This window comes from Aricia agestis, chromosome 1 (genome assembly GCF_905147365.1).
Source record: "Aricia agestis chromosome 1, ilAriAges1.1, whole genome shotgun sequence".
In the NCBI taxonomy this organism is placed as follows: domain Eukaryota; kingdom Metazoa; phylum Arthropoda; class Insecta; order Lepidoptera; family Lycaenidae; genus Aricia; species Aricia agestis.
The window spans coordinates 8985974-9006422 of record NC_056406.1 but is presented as its reverse complement, the minus strand read 5'-3'; the positions used below and the strand labels follow the sequence as shown (position 1 = coordinate 9006422).

The 20449-nt window shown below is 34.3% G+C and overlaps 2 protein-coding genes across 2 annotated transcripts; both read left to right on the top strand.

Moving 5' to 3' along the window:
- Positions 1-8952: 8952 nt before the first annotated feature.
- On the top strand, positions 8953-10942 carry LOC121731368. Its single transcript, XM_042120776.1, has 4 exons — positions 8953-9116; positions 9187-9264; positions 9572-9737; positions 10779-10942. Exons 1-4 carry the CDS (start codon positions 8982-8984, stop codon positions 10940-10942), a joined length of 543 nt encoding a protein of 180 aa, XP_041976710.1. The 5' UTR covers positions 8953-8981.
- Positions 10943-12391: 1449 nt separating this feature from the next.
- On the top strand, positions 12392-20097 carry LOC121729688. Its single transcript, XM_042118289.1, has 9 exons — positions 12392-12413; positions 12485-12590; positions 13613-13742; positions 14444-14571; positions 16221-16293; positions 17362-17558; positions 18142-18293; positions 19137-19265; positions 19945-20097. Exons 2-9 carry the CDS (start codon positions 12485-12487, stop codon positions 20089-20091), a joined length of 1062 nt encoding a protein of 353 aa, XP_041974223.1. The 5' UTR covers positions 12392-12413; the 3' UTR covers positions 20092-20097.
- Positions 20098-20449: the final 352 nt, after the last annotated feature.

Sequence of the window (20449 nt, the reverse complement as noted above, 5' to 3'; positions counted from 1 at the left end):
CAGTAATAGGGTCCCGTTTTTACCCTTTGGGTACGGAACCCTAAAAAAGATGTTACTTAGCTAACCAACAGTTAACTTAGTCAACAGCATAATTAAATTTATCATTTTATATAAATTTGATTAATTATAAATAAGAAACCTTAGTTCTAATAATCTTAAGTAATCGTTCGCAACTGGAATTCCTGTCATATCAAATACTTGATAAAACTGTGATTGAATATTATGATAAGATAAGTATTGGGTACTACTTACAAACAACAGTTTACATAAGTAATACTTGCAATATACCTAACTGCACTGGTCAATTTTCAAGATTTTCTACCGCCCGTCCCACATCTTATAGACTTATATCTTTAAACGAACAATTCTTGTATATATATAATTATATACCTACTAGCTGTCCCGGCAAACGTTTCTTTGTCATATAAAGTATTTCACCCATATTATTTTATTGAAGTGACTAAATAAGTATGTCACCATGGCAACGTCCATCGCTATCCCGTCGCACAAACAATGGTCGCCGTCAGTCTCGAGTTGTAATAATTTACTATTATTTATTCAACAAATGCACTTATGAATATAAAAAGTACCCAGTAGCCGATTCTCAGACCTACTGAATATGCATATAAAATTTGGTTAAAATCAGTAAAGCCATTTCGGAGGAGTACGCGGCCTAACATTGTGACACGAGAATTTTATATATTATATTATAAGATATAATTAGAATCTCGGAATCGGCTCCAACGAATTTCATGAAATTTAGTTTATAGGGGGTTTCGGGGGCGATAAATCGATCTATCTAGGAATCATTTTTAGGAAATGTCATTTTATTCGTGTTTTTTTATTAAATAAGGGGGCAAACGAGCAAACGGGTCACCTGAAGGTAAGCAACTACCGTCGCCCATGGACACTCGCAACATCAGAAGAGCTGCAGGTGCGTTGCCGGCCTTTTAAGAGGGTATACGCTCTTTTCTTGAAGGTTTGCAGGTCGTATCGGTCCGGAAATACTGCTGGTGACAGTTCATTCCAGAGTTTTACAGTGCGCGGCAGAAAGTTACGCAAAAAACGCACTGTGGAAGATTGCCACTCATCAAGGTGATGAAGATGGTATGTTTTTCTTATCTAAGCGATGCTGCAGTTTCCAAGATTTTATCTTTAAAGGTTCAGGAATTCTGTTCAGTGCCTTTGGACCAAGAGACACCTTCGTATGAAATTTCTCATATTCGTATCATATGCTTAAGTTACTAGAAACAACATTTTAACCACTATGAGTGTTTTGATAAATTTCAATGATTTACCTCGATTGCTCATAGATGCCATCGTCAGCTCACCGCTTTCGTAATTGTTATATAAAATTTAGATTATATCCTATACAACAACACAAGAATTTTGAAAATCGGTCCACAAATAGCGATGTAATCATCAAAAATATTTGCTTCGATGCAAAATATCACGAAAAGTACCAATAATTGGGTTATAATGTGATGACCCATGGTATAATTATGGTTGTGATGATGATGATCAATCAAATTGATAATGTGTAGCATAAGCCAATGCTTTCAGTTGTTTAAGCAACGCCGAAATCCCCGAACCTGTATGTATAAGGATTAAAAAGTTCTGTTCGGTACCTTCGGATCCAGGGTATACCTGGTGCAAAATCTAACTTTTTGATAGCATTTACCTCAAATGCTTCTCAAAAAAATTACTATATATTTCCATACAAATTTCAAGGAGTCCCCTCGATTCCTCATGGATTCCATCCTCAGATCACCATTTTTGTGAACATGATACCAACCTCGGATTCAACCCTGTACAACAACAAAAGAATCATGAATATCGGTCCACAAACGGCGAAGTTATGGTTGAACATACAAAAAAATATATATATAAACAGACGAACATATAACCTCCTCCTTTTTAGAAGTCGGTTAAAAATAAAATAAATATTTAAGTGGGGCTCCCATACAACAAACGTGATTTTTTTGCCTTTTTTGCTCGTAATAAATAATGGTAGCAGCTAGGCACTTGAAATACTCACAATATTCTTAATTATATTTGTACTTTAATAATTAATCATCAAATTAAAATAAAGTAAATATTTAAGGGGGGCCAAAAAAACACAATTTTTTGCTTACTTTCGCTCAATAACGGTACGGAACCCTTCGTGCGCGAGTCCAACTCGCTTTTGGCCGATTTTTTAAACTATGTTATTAATATTTCGTTACTAGTTGACCCTATGAACTTCGAATGATTTCACCTAATATAAACCTTCCCTGGACTTCTACGAATATTTGTTTTTGTCGCTTTTTGATTACAAAGTTTGAATTTTTTGTCGAGTCTCGTGGCTTGTCTACTATAACAATAATTGATATTAATTGCTCACGATTAGTACATAATAATAGATGTCCACTGGACGACTGTCCGTTTAACTTGTTTACGTTATGTAGATAGTAGTGCATTAATATTTTTACAAGAACAAATAATTATTATTATTAACTACTAGATGACCCGGTGAACTTCGTATCTTTTTTTTCCTTCCTTCGACTTCACTAAAATTAGCCAAATCGGTTCAGCCGTTCTCCAGTTTCAGCGAGACAAAATTGAAGATTCATCCTTATTTAAATAGATTATTGTGTTGCAACTTGCAGGTAAGGCAACAATTACCGTAATAAAATTTGTAAAGCCTTTCTTCCTTTTTTTCCTTTGGTTTTCCAGATTTTTTAGTAGAAGAATCAGTATTGAAAGTGATAATATATTTTGTTGGTTACTCATAGGGCCTTTCCAATTTTTTTGTAAATTCAAAACATATAATACTTAGAACTTATGAAATAAATGGAAAATCAGATACCTACTGAGTTAAAAAGCTAGACAAGATAACTAGATGATCAGATTGAGTCATTTTCTATGGCGTGCAAATTCCTTATTTAAGCTGTTTTAAATTATATGTTTGTAACCTATTTTGCGGTTTGTTTGTAACCTATTCGTATAAGAACTTTTAATAATGTAGTATGTATAATAATTGAATATTTTATGGTGTATAATTAAAAGATAACAACAAGTCCTGACACTGTTATGTTAGGGGGACAAGATAATAAAATAAAAAAATTATTTCGCGGTCCTTCTACTACCAAATAAATGTATACCTAGGCACACGGCACACCCACGTAATTATTTTATGTCAAGTTAAAACAACAGATCTCTCTCTCAGAACTCATGTAGGTCATATATTGCTTTTATACACATACCACACGTTAACACACGTCTAACAAATTATCCTCGCCTATAATGTCTACAGCAATTGTCTCCTATTGATGTCTAGTGACCCTCCTAACGGCTTAGTACCATCGGAGATATTCACATATTATACTCGTAGCTGTGTGGCAAAGTGCGCCGACCCGGCATATGCGAGTGGAAAAATAGTTACTAAACGTTCCGCGCGGCTTCGCCCGCGTAAATTTGATATTTCACAGACAAATTAACCACAAAAATAGCCTATGATCCTTCACGTGGTCTACTTCTTATCTGTGCCAAATAACATAAAAATTGCTCCAGTAGTTCGTGAGATAAGCTCTTTCAAATCATTTCCACCGTTTTCTCCACATTTTCCTCTATTTCTTCGCTCCTAATAGACTTAGCGTGACAAAATAAGTAATATATCGAAGAAGGCTATAGCCTATAGCCTTCCTCGATAAATGGGCTATCTAACACTGAAATAATTTTTCAAATCGGACCAGTACTTCCTGAGATTGGCGCGTTCAAACAAACAAACAGACAAACAAACAAACTCTTTCGCTTTTGATATAGATTTTATGGCGCACTTGCTGGGTAGGTGTATCTACTTTGCCATACTCACTATAAACAGTACTTATTGCTTAATTGCTTATCAATCCTCTGCGTTTTTCTGGATTACTTATAAAAGGTGTAACAAAACTAAGTGATAATGCTTTAGGATGTGTAAGGGTCCCCTATATAGAGTTCGCTGTGAAACTAGCAGTACAGAATGAGAGTTTTTTAAAACTTTTGTATTGATTTGTTATATTGCCCATTCAAATCACAAAAAAATGTTTGCTCTTTCGGCGCTGCTACTTTCACAGTGAACTCTATACAAGGGACACATACATAAAGTATTATTACTTACTTACTTAGTTTTGTTATAAGTACCTTGTATGTCATAGGACTCGCTCGTAGGACTCGTAGGTAGAGATCAAAATCCGATATTGGTCGTGAATAGGACGTAATTGGTACCGACTACCGACAAATCTTCTTTCTAAATAAAAAAGAATTTTTAATTTTGTTACTTTTGCTAAAATTCGAGAATGGCTGAGCTGATTTGGCTAATTTTAGTCTTGAAATACTCGTGGAAATCCAGGAAAGGTTACATTTATGGAGGAAAATGATACTAAATTCAGCGGGTCATCTAGTGAGCAATAATAATAAATAATGACTTGTTATTTTCCACAGAAGTAGTTTAAAATATCGAATACATAACACACTTCAGATATTATGTTGCGATCGATGTAAAGTGATATTAGTCAGCAATGGACGTAACTCATTAAGTAAAATGTAAAGGACATCATAATGTTATTATTATATTTTACTTATACAACAAAGATAGTACATCCATACTAATAATATATATGCAAAAGTGTGTCCGTCTGTCTGTTACCCCTCCACGCCCAAACTGCTGAACCGATTTTTCTGAGTATAGAGATACTTTCAATACCGGGAAAGGACATAGGATAGCTACTTATCCCGGAAAATCATACGGTTTGGAGCGTCATCTAGTATTATTTTAAACACGAGAAACATGATTTTTTTATCCTCGACATATTTTGTGGCCGGTTTTTTTGAACACATGCCGGTTTGCCGGTTGATAAACTAAGAAAAAAAGAAATAGAGCTGAAGAAGCATTATCTCTAGATTCGGAGAAATCCTCTCAACAAACACAGGGTTTGTTTTTTTTTATTTAGGACTTAGGAGCGAACCGAAGAATCGTATATTACTAATTGTACTTTTAGAAAATAACATGACAGGTAATAATACCTGGTGAGGCTGGAAATGTCACCTGTCGTAGCTCTGATTTGGAACCATACTTTGAAAATAAAAAAAATACTAATGAATTAATGATCCAGAAGTTGCGATGGTCTTTGAAAAATGTTTGAAAAGTTTTTGCTAACATTTCTGTCTCAACTTTCCTGACGAAATTTCTGACGAAGACACGGCACGTATTCGTATATATATTTTTTTTCATAGTAGGATGTCATATAGAATCCTTTTACGGGGAAACGCTGCCGACGTTTATACAATATTTGTGCTGCAGGAGCGAGCCATATTATATCCTACTAGCTAATCCTACTATCCTACTTCCTACTAATATTATAAAGGCGAAAGTTTGTTTGGATGTATGGATGTTTGGATGTTTGTTACTCTTTCACGCAAAAACTACTGAACGGATTTAAATGAAACTTTACAATAACATAGCTTATACATCAGAATAACACATAGGCTACAATTTTAACCGACTTTCAAAATGGGGGAGGTGTTACGTTCGTTTTCTTATGTTCAACGATTACTCTTCCGTTTGTTATCCGATTTTCAAAATTTTAAAAGTAAGATTTAGCACCGAGGTATACCGTGGTTCGGAAGGTGCTGAGAGAACTCCTGATTCTCTATAGATACAAGTTTGGTAGTTTCGGCGTTGTTTTAAGGACGGAAAGCATAATGTACTACTATGCAAATTACATTCATCATCATCATCACTACCAAATTATACCATGCATCGTCCCATGGTTATGACTTATGAGCCTATAATGACCCTGTTATTGGTACTTTTCATAGTCTTTTAGATCGAGACTCGAGTTTGTCAAATAATTTGCGATAATTAAAAAAAATCTATACCTACCTAATATTATAAACCTGAAGAGTATGTTTGCTTGAACGCATTAATCTCAGGAACTTACAGGTCCGATTTAAAAACTTATTTCAGTGTTAGATAGCTCATTTATCGAGTAAGACTATAGGCTGTATATTATCACGCTTAGGCTAATACGACCGAAGAAACTCAGGAAAATGTGGGAAAAACGGGGGAAATATTAGAAATTACGAACTACTGGAGCAATTTTTATGGCAATATTAAGCACAGACATAGAGTAGACCAAGTGAAGGGAGTAGGGACTTAAGCTATTTTTTATGGGAAAATGTACGGTTTCCGTAAAATTCCTAAGTTACGCGGGCGAAGCCGTGGGACATCTAGTTATATTTATAAAATGTGTGCTTTAGAATCTCTGAGAGATAAATTTAAAGAAATTGGTATTCTAACTGTCGCTTAGAAAAAATGTAAGTAAATTTAATGTTAAAAAACTATAATAAACGATTAAATATTATGATTCTTTTTTAAAATTTGTAGTAGATGGGAATAAAATTCAATAATTGCAGTACTTAAAAGGCTTGTTATTAAGAGGGCGACTAACCCCAAAAATCAAACATCGTCCCTCCCTTTTATATATATATATATGTCGTAGGATGATTTGATAAATCGAATTTTCGCGAAAATTCTAGGGATTTCGCGAAAACACGGATTTATCAAATCATCCTACGACATATATACAACATTTAAAAAATCCGCTAGGTCGATCTCTCAATGATAGAATTTTATACAATGTGTTAAAATATTAACTTAGTTCAATGCACGGTTATGGCAATAAATGAAAAATTTGTGAAAATTAGATGCATCTTTGTGATTTTTTTCTATCGAGAAAAATTTAAGATATCGTGTTTTTGCTCAGATCGAATTCTCGGAAATATAATGTAGTATCTAATTTTAGAAAATGAAACAATTCGGGGCTTATTTTCAAGTATAAAAATGAATTATAAAATCGACACTTTAGGGTTAGTCGCCCCCTTAATGCGCCTTTTAATAATGTAATAGGATATCTACTGCAGTATTTATACACTTGATTGTGATTTGTGGCAGACACCGCATAATAATTTACGACTAGACATTAATTATCAATTTATCACAGAGTTATTAAACTACTATCATTGTAATGAGTATGCAAGGTTAGTTTGAAGAAGACTTTTCGTTGTTTATCTTAGGCTGAAGACATAATATTTTCCAAGAGGTGCGTGCCAAAACCGTTTTAGGCTTGGTCAATTTTTATACTGGTTGTAAAAAAATATATTTTTATACTGTCACAGTCCTTTTGACCTCTGGCTTACCCTCAGTTTCGACCCATTGGTTGGAAAACACTGGTGTATATGACAACTTGTAAACTACTAATATATACTCTGTGGTACCGCGTAGTCCGACAAGCCAGTACATGATGTTATTATATTATATGAAGTTATAATACCATAGTCCACAACACAGTTTATAAATGCGAAAAAAATCTCCATCGAAAATATTTTATATGGTTACCTGGGACAAGCCTGGGACGCAAAAAGTATCTACATAGAAATTTGATATTAAAGAAAAAAATAGTTCAGTTAGTTCAGTATTTGCGTAATGAAGTAGCAGAGAAAGATAGACACATATATACTTTTTATAATCCTAGTTGCATAACTGTAGAGCAAAGTTTGACATCGCGGCATTGCTCTTCTAACTTATACTATGTTTTACAGTTGTAATAATTATTGTCTTAAAAGATATAAGTACGAGTTTAACATATTATTTTTATTTTTAATGTTCATTTTACCTTGATTAATCTCCTTCATAAGACAGTAAAAACATATTTATATGTAAATGTTGATTGCAATCATAAACATATATTGTTTTTAAGTTTACGGCCTTACAATATTACCTACTACTACAATATTAATAATAAAATCTCTCAATATTAATGAGATGAGAGATATTAGCTTTGTAAGATAAAAAAATGTAATATTTTAAACTATAGACTATAGAGTATAATATATCATTAATTTAACTGTCTGACTCAGGTCTGACTGGTAGAGTATATTATTTCAAAGTAGAGATAATTATCTGTAATCTATACCAATAAGATTGTCTTTTATATTTACTATATTTTGATATTTTTCGTGGTTAAATTGAATCTTGTTTTATCTTATACCGAGTTTTATTATATAAATTCAATACTGCCTACAGTCCACACTTACTAAATAGGTACTACTTGTAAGAGTAATATAATGAGACTTGAGCGAATTATAATGTTTCTTAATATTATACTCTCATTGATGTCAAGTTTATTTCATTGAAAATTCAAATGATAAACGACCGTTTTTTGCGATATTAGCTATTGACCTGTCTTATCTAAGCTTATAATATGTATTTAGCAGTAGTTCATAAACACCATCAAATAAATTGACTCACAAGAACCAGTACTTAACAAATTACGTATTGATCGTCCACTCGCCAGTTCTCAGTATTCATACGAAGGACGAAAGTGATCATGTTGAAAAGTGAATTCGTTGAAATTTTCAAACCCTTCTACTATCTAAGCATTCCTTTCGGTGCTCGTAAATATGTCTTATCCGGTAATAATATTTCCAAAAACACTAAACTGTATGCATTTTTCAGCGTCATTCCTAACGTTTTCTTTTATTGGATATTAACGATTATAATCGACAATTTCTCGGAGATTTTCAGAAATAAAATTATCTGTTTCATATACGCTCTGACATACGCGATTTACTGTGCCAGTCACACTATGCACAATTTTGTCACAATCTGCAATAGTGATCACAACGTAGAATTACTCGTCCTACTTCAAGCTATCGATCGTAAGCTGTGCAGCAATGACTGCAGATATTTTAAGAGATTATCTATGAAATTAAATATTATCATTATTACCAGCTTTACCGTTTTTACTGTCACCAAAATATTGGTAGATTCGACATGGATCTGGAGTAGATGTGTGCTCGTGTTTTCGACGATTATATTCGACTTGCAAATTATCTACTACGTCATCGTTATATTATTCATAGCGAAAAAAGGACAACATTACAACGACTTGCTGCGAAACATGATAGAAAAATATGATTCATTTGAAGATACGGATACTAATCTTAATGTGCCAAATAATGGAAACATGCTCTCAATTATTATGGAAGATATAATTGACGCCATTATAATTACAGAAAAAGCATCTAAAGTCCCGGTATGTATTAAAAAATAATTATTAAGCTCTTTTAGTCCGTGTAATAATTTTTTGATAAAATGTGTTGCAGACGTTTACGCATGTGGTCACGGAGTTCGTTCATTCCTTGTCATACATACAAATATGGATCATGTGGAAGAAATTAAATGTAAATAGTACTTTCTTTTTTACTATCTCTACTTATTCGTAAAGATAAAAAAAATCGTCCGTTTTATAAATGTCATAAAACAAAGTGATAATAATACTATAGGGTGTGTATGTTTCCCTTAAATAGAGTTCATTGTGAAAGTATCAGCGCTGAACGAACATTTTTTTATGGGTGCAGCGCTGCTAATTTTACATCACTTTCACACTATATAAGGGAAACATACACACCCTAAAGTATTATTATCACTTTGTTTTGTTACACCCTATATATAAATCAGGAAATCATACTTACGAATTATAATTTTAAGGCAACTGAAAATACAACAGCAACGAGTCACATGTTGGGTGTCATAACTTGGATTAGCAGGGGACTGATGTTAGAAATTATATTGTGTGTTTCGTGCAACAGATTATACGAGATAATAGAATCTATAAGACTATCCGCATTGTTGCTATTGCAAAAGAGCTGTTCAAGTGAGTATTGTTCTGAGAAACCCTATACTAATAGTAGGTCCTTACATATGAAATTGGCGTTTTGTATGGGAGGAAAATAAAGTCGTTTTTTTTTTGTAAAATATATTTAATTAATCAAAGTAAGTGCATACCATTGTTATCGATGCATCTTTGCCATCTTAAGGGTAGTTAGTTGATCCCTTTTCTAAAAAAACGGAGAGACTCAGTCAATAAATTCTTTGAATGCGGTTTGGACTGCCACATCAGAGTTTAATTTTTTTCCTTGTAGGAAAATTTAAATAAATCTATATTTAATTTTTTCAATTGTGCGATATAAACGACTCCAAAGAAAAAAATATCAAGAAAAAATAAATGAATGACTGCTTTGGAATTCTTAAACAAAGAAGATATTTGAGATCAAAGTGGCCTGTACAACAAAACGTCAATTTCATATGTAAGGATCTAATATTAAGAGGGCGACTAACCCAAAAAATCAAACATCGTCCTTCTCTCTTCACACTCACGCCCGTCTTCCATATGCCAGGTGAAAAAGGACGACGCGAATTTATCGCCAAATTAGTTTTTTCTCAATAGCTCGATAAATACTTATATACAACATTTAAAAAATCCGCTAGGTCGGTTTCTCGATGATAGAATTTTGTACAATGTGTTAAAATATTAACTTAGTTCAATGCACGGTTATGGCAATCAATGAAAAATTCTTGAAAATTAGATGCATCTTTATGATTTTTTTCCAATCGAGAAAATTTTAAGATATCGTGTTTTTGTTCAGATCGAATTCTCGGAAATATAATGTAGTATCTACTCGTAAGTTTAGAAAATGAAACAAATCGGGGCTTATTTTCACAGGTCTTAGAGTATATTTATACCAGCAGCTTTATCGATTTAACGATTTGAGTAAGTTCTGTGTTCATACTCAAATGTGGTCATAGTCAAATCGTTAAATCGATAAAGCTGCTGGTATAAAGATACTCTAAGAACTGGGAAAGTATTATTTTTTTGTAAGTACATTTCTAACATTATTTTTTTTTACTATTTCAGAGGAGGATCGTCGGTTGTCTTTGAATATACTACGCGCACTGAACATAAGATACAGAAAAATCAGCGCTTGTGGTGTTTTTATTGTGGACGCGACTTTGCCCCTTCGATTTTCTTTTGTTCTCGTCAACCATTTGATAGTCCTTTTGCAATTTGCTTTCCTTTAAAATTCAAATTTCTTAAGCAGGGTGCAAATAAATTTATGAATACATTTTTCATTTCTTTTTCTAGCATAATCAAGAATTAAGAAATACATTAAGAAAACGTTCATGTAACTGCTTATAAAAATACAGTATTAATATTCGTTAGTTACAAGATGTTCTAAGTCTTATCTATTGACACCTTATATTGTACGTTATTTGTACCAAACATTGTTAGTGCACCTAGCAAAACCTTAGTAATCTCACGTTATTGCTCGGCTAAGTGGAGTGCTAGATTAAGTCTGGATAAACTGCTAACTCATGTAACTAGCTTCTATTATTATAGCTGCACCCTGCAGGGCAAAGCTTGTATGAGTTACTGTACATCATAGAAATAAATGTTTAATGCCTGTCCAAGTAAGAACACATACACGTTTCCAAGCATTTGAGTGGTCGATAAACGCAGGCGTTCTTTTTGTATAATTAGAAGTTTGAGTGCATTAAAATAATAAAACTAAATAAATGCTGAAAATGATGACATTCATGATGACCAATATAATATATTTTTTTAGCTAATTAGTTAACAAACCTGTGTATAACATTATAAACTTTGCGATTTAGACTTAGACGATTTGAGACTTAGACGAGACGGTAGACCAGCTATTTTCCGCACCAAAAGAATAAAAAAATGTAAAACCAGTTTTTAAACCGGTAACACAAAGTGTAACAGATGTAAATAACGCGTTGCTGGCAACGGTGTTAGTGTTTGTGTTATAATCAAAAATATTATTGCAAATGTAATAAGGTAACATCACATAATTATATGAGTGATACACTAGACGTGACTAATAATTTAGAATGTAAAATATAGCTAATTGATTTAATCATAAAATTATTACTAAAAGTGTGGCTGTTGTTTATTGAAGTCTAGATATTGTACTGCAAAAGTACATAATAATTAGTAAGATAGAATTGTTTCTTCAATATTGCTTTCACCGTTAAACGTAAGTATGATCAGCTAATTTTTATGTGTTAGATGTAGCTCTAAAAACATCCAATACCTTAAAAAACTTCTTCTAATTATACCATATAAATTTAAGAATAACTAACAATTTTAATTTTTTGCATGAAACGCAACTAAAATATTATTATATTTTTTCTCTTTCTAATGTAAGTTGGTACTTAGTCTTTTACTGGGAAATTGGCGCAAACAAATAAAATATGGGTAAACCCGAGATTATTAGCTATTTCTTGAATCATGAGGTTACAGGGTCAGTCTTATCGAATAGTTCAATATAACATACAGAGAAAACAGTTAATATTATTATATTCATAGTAAGTGCAAAATCTCCTTGCATGGTAATGTATATTGTTGTTTGAATATTATACATTTTTTTTAATTTCCGATTAATGCACTGACGTTTAATTAAAATTTATTTAAAATATATTGTAACAGAATATTCTATTTATTTTAAAACTATCTTCACACAGTAAATATGTAATGAAAGTTTGAATTATAATACATTTAATTTTCATTAGCAGATTTCTAAGCATATATTTTTTTTTCAGATGTGTTCGAAAGATTTGGCAAAGTTACTGCTTTTGTCGTACTTCGCATTAACTACTATTCAAATAATACGTGCACAAGGTTTCTCTTTGAATCCAGACATACGAGGTCAGTTTGGAGGAAAAAAGTTTTAACACTTAGGGTGAAGCCAAACGAGCGTAATTTGTGAGTTGTGAGTCGCAGAATTCCGGCTGGCAGAAATTCTGCTGCATTCAGTTTCATACAAAAGTCCTATTTGATTCACACGAGCGTAATTTTGTGAGTCATGATTAGCATGAAAATATATTTACGCGACCGAAATTCTGCGACTCACTCTCGGACTCGGACTCGGAATTTTTTATTGCATCACTTTTCTTAATCTCGGCGTTTCGACTATTCCCTACTTTTTTCTTCTATAATATTCAGCGTCCGTGATCACGGGTGGACTGAGGTGACGGAAGTCAAAGTTACTGAAGTTATTTGAAACTAGATTACTCAAGACAAGAAGACTAGATTCATCAGTTTTTATCATTACTAATTGTGTTCAGAATAATTTTGATTTACGCAGTTTTAAATCTTCCTATACTTTTAATCTAACTTCGGCAAGTTGGAAAGTAGCTGCCAGTAAGTCGGGAATAACATTAACATTTATAATATCTTTATAATTGTTTTGTAGAATAAAGGCATATTTACATCGAGTCAGTAACTGAAGTCAGTCCACTGACGTGTCAGTGCTTTAGTGTAAAGGCAGATTTACATTGAGTCAGTGTACACTGCTGACTTTAAATCAATTTACACTATGGCAGTGTGCTGACAGGGCAATGGACTAAGGACAGTTACTGAGTCAATGTAAATCCATACTAATATTATAAATATAAAAGTGTGTCTGTCTGTCTGTCCGTCTGTCTGTCTGTTACCTCTTCACGCCCAAACCGCAGAACCGATTTTGCTGAAATTTTGTATGGAGATACCTACTTTGAGTCCCGGGAAAGGACATAGGATACTTTTTGTCCCAGCAAAATGTACGGTTCCCGCGCGATAAACGAGTTTTGGCGCAGCGGAGTTGCGGGCGTTATCTAGTCTGCCATAAATGTTTATTTTATGAATATTAGCGAAAACCGAAATAATAATTGTTGTAATATTTTTTTCAGGAGCAAACAAGACTAGAGAGTGTTTTGTAAATAATACAAATAACATAAAGGGAATATGTGTACTCGAGAAGTATTGTACTGCGGAGCATGAAATCGCGGGTTACGGTATCATTGATGATAGCGAATTGAGGTGAGAATAACATTTCATTTATTAAAAGGGAGGAACTATTGGTATAGGAGCAAACGAGTGTCGGGATTCAAAACACCCCAATATAAAAATAAAGATGCTAGAGAGGCAGCCCACAATGTTATTATGTAAACTATGAAATTAGACACTGTGGAAGAAATTGTTAGTAAAATACGGATATAAATACTTATAACAACAAACCAACGAAGGCAAAAGCTTTGATGTTGACAAAGTCATGTCGTTGGTTCAATTGTTCAATTCATAACAGTATTATATTAATGAGTTTTAGTTAGAGAGAGATTTAAACGTGCTGCAACTACTTACATGAAACTCATCCCAATATGAGTGTTGCGTAACGCTAGTTCCCTGATGTAAATTCGGCATACGTTACTCCTCAGTTAGGGCAAAAATAGTAAAAGTAGCAAACAACATAATTCATAATTATAAATTAAGGTATAAGATTTCAATGTTCAAGATGCGATTTAAATCTTAAAAGTAAGAAGTACGTACGTACGGAAGTAAAAGTAAGCATAGGTAAAGTACACATAGGTAAGATACTTTAGGTGCATGATGTAAATTATATTACTGTATTCTTTATTTTATAGTGTTTAGTTACAGAATAACCTATACAATTAATATTACATACGGCATTTAAATTATAGGTACAATCATTGCACTTACATAAGTCGCTTCTGATTTTTTAGAGAAAAGAAACAGTGCAGGGACAACGAATGGTGCTGCCTTCGTCCGAGATATGACGACGACTCGGAGGAACAAACGGACACACCACCTGGGAAAAAAGAAAGTAATGAGAATAATGGCAAAGAAAATGGCAAGTACCACGAAAAACCTATCGAAATCACTCAATAGTACATTCGGGTATTTTAAAAAATCAACTTCTGTAATATTCAAGTTTTGAACTTAATTATTTGTAGAGTGAAATATTATAATAGCACGCAGAGGTCTTCATGTACTCGTAGTAAATAAAGTTTAAGTTGAATTAGTTACTTTTTTAGGGTTCCGTAGCCAAATGGCAAAAACGGAACCCTTATAGATTCGTCATGTATGTCTGTCTGTCTGTCTGGCTGGCTGCGCCCCCCCCATACCCCCCCCCCTCCTGGTAATGTTGCCAAGCAAAAACATGTTGCGTCGTTAGTGTTGAGTTTTAATTCTTATTCCTTAGGAACAAACTAAGTTTTTTTTTTTTTTTTTATTATAAAATTGGGGCCGTCTATAGACTGTTCGTCCATATCCTTTTTTTGTTATTTTATTATTTAGATTTTTTGCACCAAGGATAATTGAAATAATATTATGAATTTTAATTAATTGTGGTCCATCGCGCCATGGACACTTTTTTTTTTTTTTTTTTTTTTTTAATATGTGTATATATATATTTAATAGAATAGAGTATAATATGTTATACATATAATAAATAAATATATACATTTATTGTTTTATAAATTGCATAATAATAATATTAATGTTTTGAACGGTGAGGTCCCAGTCGGTGTGGCGGCCAGTAGATCCGACATTTTCCGATTTCCTTAGATTTTATGCTGCTCCACCCTTTGCCTTTAGATGTTGTGACATTGGCTTGGTGGAGAGGGGTCACTCAAGCTGGGTGGAGTTTCTAGGTTGTTAAAAAGATATCGTTCTGTGTCGAATCTACCCGCCATGTGGCTTAGGACTTTATCGTTCCTGTCTTTTATAGCCATTTTTATATTATAATCTAAGTTATTAATTAATAGTGAAACATGTGAAACATACAGATTTCGAGTGTCATTTGATTAATATGAGGGAGGCTTTGCCTGGATATGGACAGACGGACAGGCTGATATTATAATATCTTTGTACTCGGGTTCCGTTTTTTACCATTTGAGTAAAGGACCATAAAAAGGAGAGTATTATCCATTTCCGTTATTATACTATGGTAACGCCTACGAAGTCGCGGGAAACAACTATCCATACTAATATTATAATTAATGCGAAAGTGTATTTGTTTGTTTGTCCTTTCTTCATAGCCTAACGAAGCAACCAATTGACTTGATTTTTGGCATCAACTTAGTTGAAAGGATAGAGAGTAACATAGGCTACTTTTGGTCTTGGAAAAACATCATGTTTCCTTTTAATTTCATAAAAATAAACCTTATTGCTGCTGCGAGTCCAACTCGCACTTGGCCGGTTTTTTTTTATTCGTGCCGCATTTCAACTCTGATTGTCTTGGCGATTGTCGAAGTAGTCGGTATTTTAGTCGGCTAGGCAAAAAAAAAAGCTAAGCGTCTCAAGCCTTCGGCACACTTAAAAACTATTTGTGCCTGATTCATTAAACAATTTGATAAAAGAACTTTACGCCTTAAATCAGAGAGTAAACAGGTGTTGCCATAGAATGTTAACACAAACTTTTTGAAATGCTGTCTTTGTTCGTCTTAATGATTAGTGGAATAAGAGAGTCTGTACAGTTTTATGGTTTATAATTTTCAGAAGTCGGCAGCACTAGCACGGCTTGTATGCCTATACAATCAGTAGATTGCCCATGGTGTGCTACTCTTCACAAGTGAGTTCATATTATACTTTCGTTAAGTATTATCATAGACTAAGGAAAATAAGTATGCACTTTCTCTGTGGTATTATCTATACGTATTATTTTAATTTTATAAAGAAAACACGCAGACAAATCATCCTAAATATTTTCCACAAAAATAGTTTAAAGGATAATTATAACGCTTGATCTAAAGTTGAGCATGTCGTCTTAAATACATTTCTAAATGGCTAAATAGGCAAAAAATAAAACATCGTCCTTGTCTCTTCACTTTTACGCCTTTCATTCATATGCCGGGTGAATAAGAAAGACGCGGACCTACCAAAATGGTTTTTTCGTAATAACTCGATCAATATACAAAATTTTGCAAAATCTGCTAGTATAGTCCCTCGGTAAGAGAATTTTACATTCTGTTTTATGATATTGATTCGGTTGAATGCACCGTTTTGAAATTAAATTGAAAAAAATTTGAAAATTAGATACAATATCTTTGTTACAATGTAGTATATAATATCTATGTTTAAAAATTGAAGTTTATTCGTAGCTTATTATCAAGTAAAAATAATAATTATAAAATGGTAAATTTTGCTTTCTGCGATCTCTTAATGTACCATCGAGGAAATTGATTCCTGTGCAGTTGACAGACCAACGTCATTTGGTCGGATCATGTCAACAGTCAACTCAATGTTAATTGTGATCTGTCGGCTAGGTTTGACGTATCGCGACCAAACTACATATTAAGTCCCTAGGAAATAGGAACCTGCCTAAGAATCAAGTTTTCTAACAGTAGGTACATGAATTTTAAAGAATATTGCCTTAAATTTGAAGAGCAAATCTACGACTTTATCACCTCACTAACCTTGACTTAATCCGACTACGTCTCTGTTCGAGTGAAAAAATGTTCAGCATCCTAAAAAAAAGTAAAAAATTATTTATTTATGAAAAAAAATCAAATACTTTTAGAACGTCCTACTCGTTGATCTACCACCGGTTCGGGAGCTTTCGGGAGCCAAGACCACCGGCGTAAGAAACTCACATGGTACGGGGCCACTTTTTGGCTAAGCCTATATTTTTATTTTACAGGGGCACACTGAATGACATGTTCGAAACAGGGTTGTATTGTATGGGGTCTATGATCGGCCCCAAAGTGATATTAACGTCAGCCAGCTGTATACTTGGTGCCCAAAACGTTACAATGTGGGCACAGGTACCGACTTCACCGAAGCCAAAACAGCAATACGCCATTCGCAGCACGAAGCTCCATCCGAATTACAACACAGGCAAGTTTTACATCAAAATATGTACTATTTTGGCGTAAGTATAGAATATCATCATATTGGTTTCCGCGAAATTTAATTTCGCTTGCACGAAGTCGCAAAGAAATTTCTAGTTCCTAGCAATTGTTTGGGGTCTGCTATATATGATAAGCTGCGTATCCATTTGAAGCAAACTCAGGGCGAGGCAGCCGCTCGACCTGAGTCCGTGCAAGTGGAGATTTTTCTTTTTTTTTGCGCAGGGTAAAACCCATCATGGGTGCCCCGGGTGGGGATGTGCCTCAGTTAGCTAAAGCACCCCCCGGGCGTATGTGAGACTCTTACTCACTAAAACCACCCGCGGGGTGCAGCGGAACAAACCTGAGTTAGCGTCTCCACTTCCTCTCTCCGCTGCCTCGGTTTGCTTCAAGTCGAGGCTCTCGGCCTAAGGCTGCTCTAATGGATGCGCAGCTTTATTTTCAAATATTCGTATTCGTAATTTATAATAGCACATGCTTTTGAATTTTTGCAACGATTCCAACCTTTTTCTTCAAGTAGTCCACATGGCCAAAAAAGTTTAAATTAACGAAAATTGTTTTTATTTTTTTAGGCACCCATGAATTCGATTTCGGTCTCGTGGTACTCCAGGAAGACGTAAGCTGGGGTCAGCAGAAGTGGATAGGCGCGTGTCTGGGGCTGGAGGCGCCAGTCAAAGGAGCATGTCTCGGCTTCGGATTTGACGGGAACAACAAAATTGTCTCGGTAATTATTGATAGTGACTCCAAAATCTTTTCGGTATCAGAAGTGTGTTTATGTACTTAAGAAACTTAAATCTTAGATAGGCACCAATGAGGGTTTATTCTAGGTTAATTCAGACCGCAAAGCGATGCGTAGATGCATTTCTAAATGTATAAGGGTCAATTCAGACGGCAACGCGACGAGGCGAGACGAGGCGCGTTGCGGTCTGAATTGACCCTAAGGATTTGATAGACTTCAATTGCGTGAGACGTTATGCTAATCTGTTAGTAGAGTTAGTTTTTTTTTAATTAATTATAGTCAGAATTTTTTTTGGACCAGTGTTTAGAGGTGGTCACAAATAGCTTAAATTCAAAAATTCGACACGAAAATTCGTGTAAGCCGCCATATCGGTTTAAAGGTCTAATATTTTTTAGCTATATCTCCTTTATTTTATTTTTTTAAGAAAATGATAAGGATTTTTGTCGCAAATTTGATTCTCTACAACTTTAGTCCTTATAACTTTTATTGTAAAATCAATATTTACGGAAATAACTGCAAAAAACAAGTCAAAGTATAATTTCGACATGTTCGACCCGTATCGCGATTATTGTCAAATATACAGAAAAAAAATACAGAAATAAACTTGTAGCTCATTAAATTAACCACAATTAAAATTAAGACTTTGCTGTCTGTCCGTCTGTCTGTCTCCAGAACGGTGATAGGTAGAGACTTGACATTTTCAGATATTATGTATTTTGTTTCCTTCTATAACAACAAATACTTTAATTTACTTCTTACAATAACTAAATCAATTATTTCAGATTAAGTCTTATAATTTGTTATGTGTGTGCTTATAATTTACTCCAGACCTTGCTGACATCTACACCTGGAGGATGCTCTGGCAGCGGCGACACTCCGGACGCGGCGTGCAGTAGGAAAACTGACCGAGAGGACTACTGCATCATCGCCTACGGCTCTCCGATTTATTGCGAAGGAGTATGTACCATCGAAGAAATTTATTCATAGGCAGTTGACGGAACTACGTCAATTGGTTGGATTATGTCAACTTAATGGTCATCTGTCTGGTGGGTTTGACAAAACGCGACCTAAATTCGTACGTCCGCCATCTGCCAATGAATAAACTTATCTGATAGTACCATCGAAGGAATTTATTCGTATAGGCAGTGGAATATCATGATTGACATGATCCGACCAAATGACATAGGTCTATAGTCATAGCTAGTCGTGATCTGTCGGCTGGGTTTGACATAACGCGACCAAATTACTTAGGTCCGCCATCTGCTTGTCTTAATCAAGAATGTAGAGCTTGAGCTCTATCCTAAATTTTAACCAAAATCGGTAGCATAAACATGAAGTAACAAACATACACTGCACATACTTTATTACTTAAGGGCCTGTTTCACCACTTTCTGATAAAGTGCCTAATAGGCTATTCACAACTTTTTTGACAGATTCTCCATACTTGATCTGTCAAGTTAATTGGTGGATAGCCTTATTAGGAAGTGGTGCACCAGGCCCTAAATATTTCATTTAATTTATTTTACTCAATTGTAAAGGATCTAAAGTAGATTATAAACTTAACAGTTTGAACACAAAATTTCTTGTATTGTTTGACACTTGTAGAATGTGTTTAAGTCTCTTTATTGCATTGCAGAGTAACGATGTGAGAGGTGTAGCCAGAAGATCGTGCTATAATGATGCAGCCATAGTCGGTAGTTTATCTTCAGCCAAAGACTGGATAACGGCAGAGCTTAAAACGCTCAATTTGCAACCAATCAACTATCTAATAAAACCTTTTTGAACTAAAGTTCTTTTTATTGTTTATTTATTAGTTAATGGAATCAGGCGTTACTTTGCGGAAATCCATAGTTTAAATTTAGTTTGTTATTATTTTTAGCAATATTCCGCAAAACAACTTCCACCTTTAAGTAAATGAGTGAGTGTACGCATAGGCATGCGTACAGCACCTCCCTCCTCCCACACTGCCTATGCGTACACTCGCATGCAAGAACTTGCAAACACCACCACCACACAAGCAATAATGTTGGCAAATCCGTGCAAGGCCCCTCACCACCATGCAGGTTGAAAACCTCGACGCGCGTTTCGCCCCAACACCGGAGCATCCTCAGGATGTGGACTCTACGAACAACGTCCGTTAA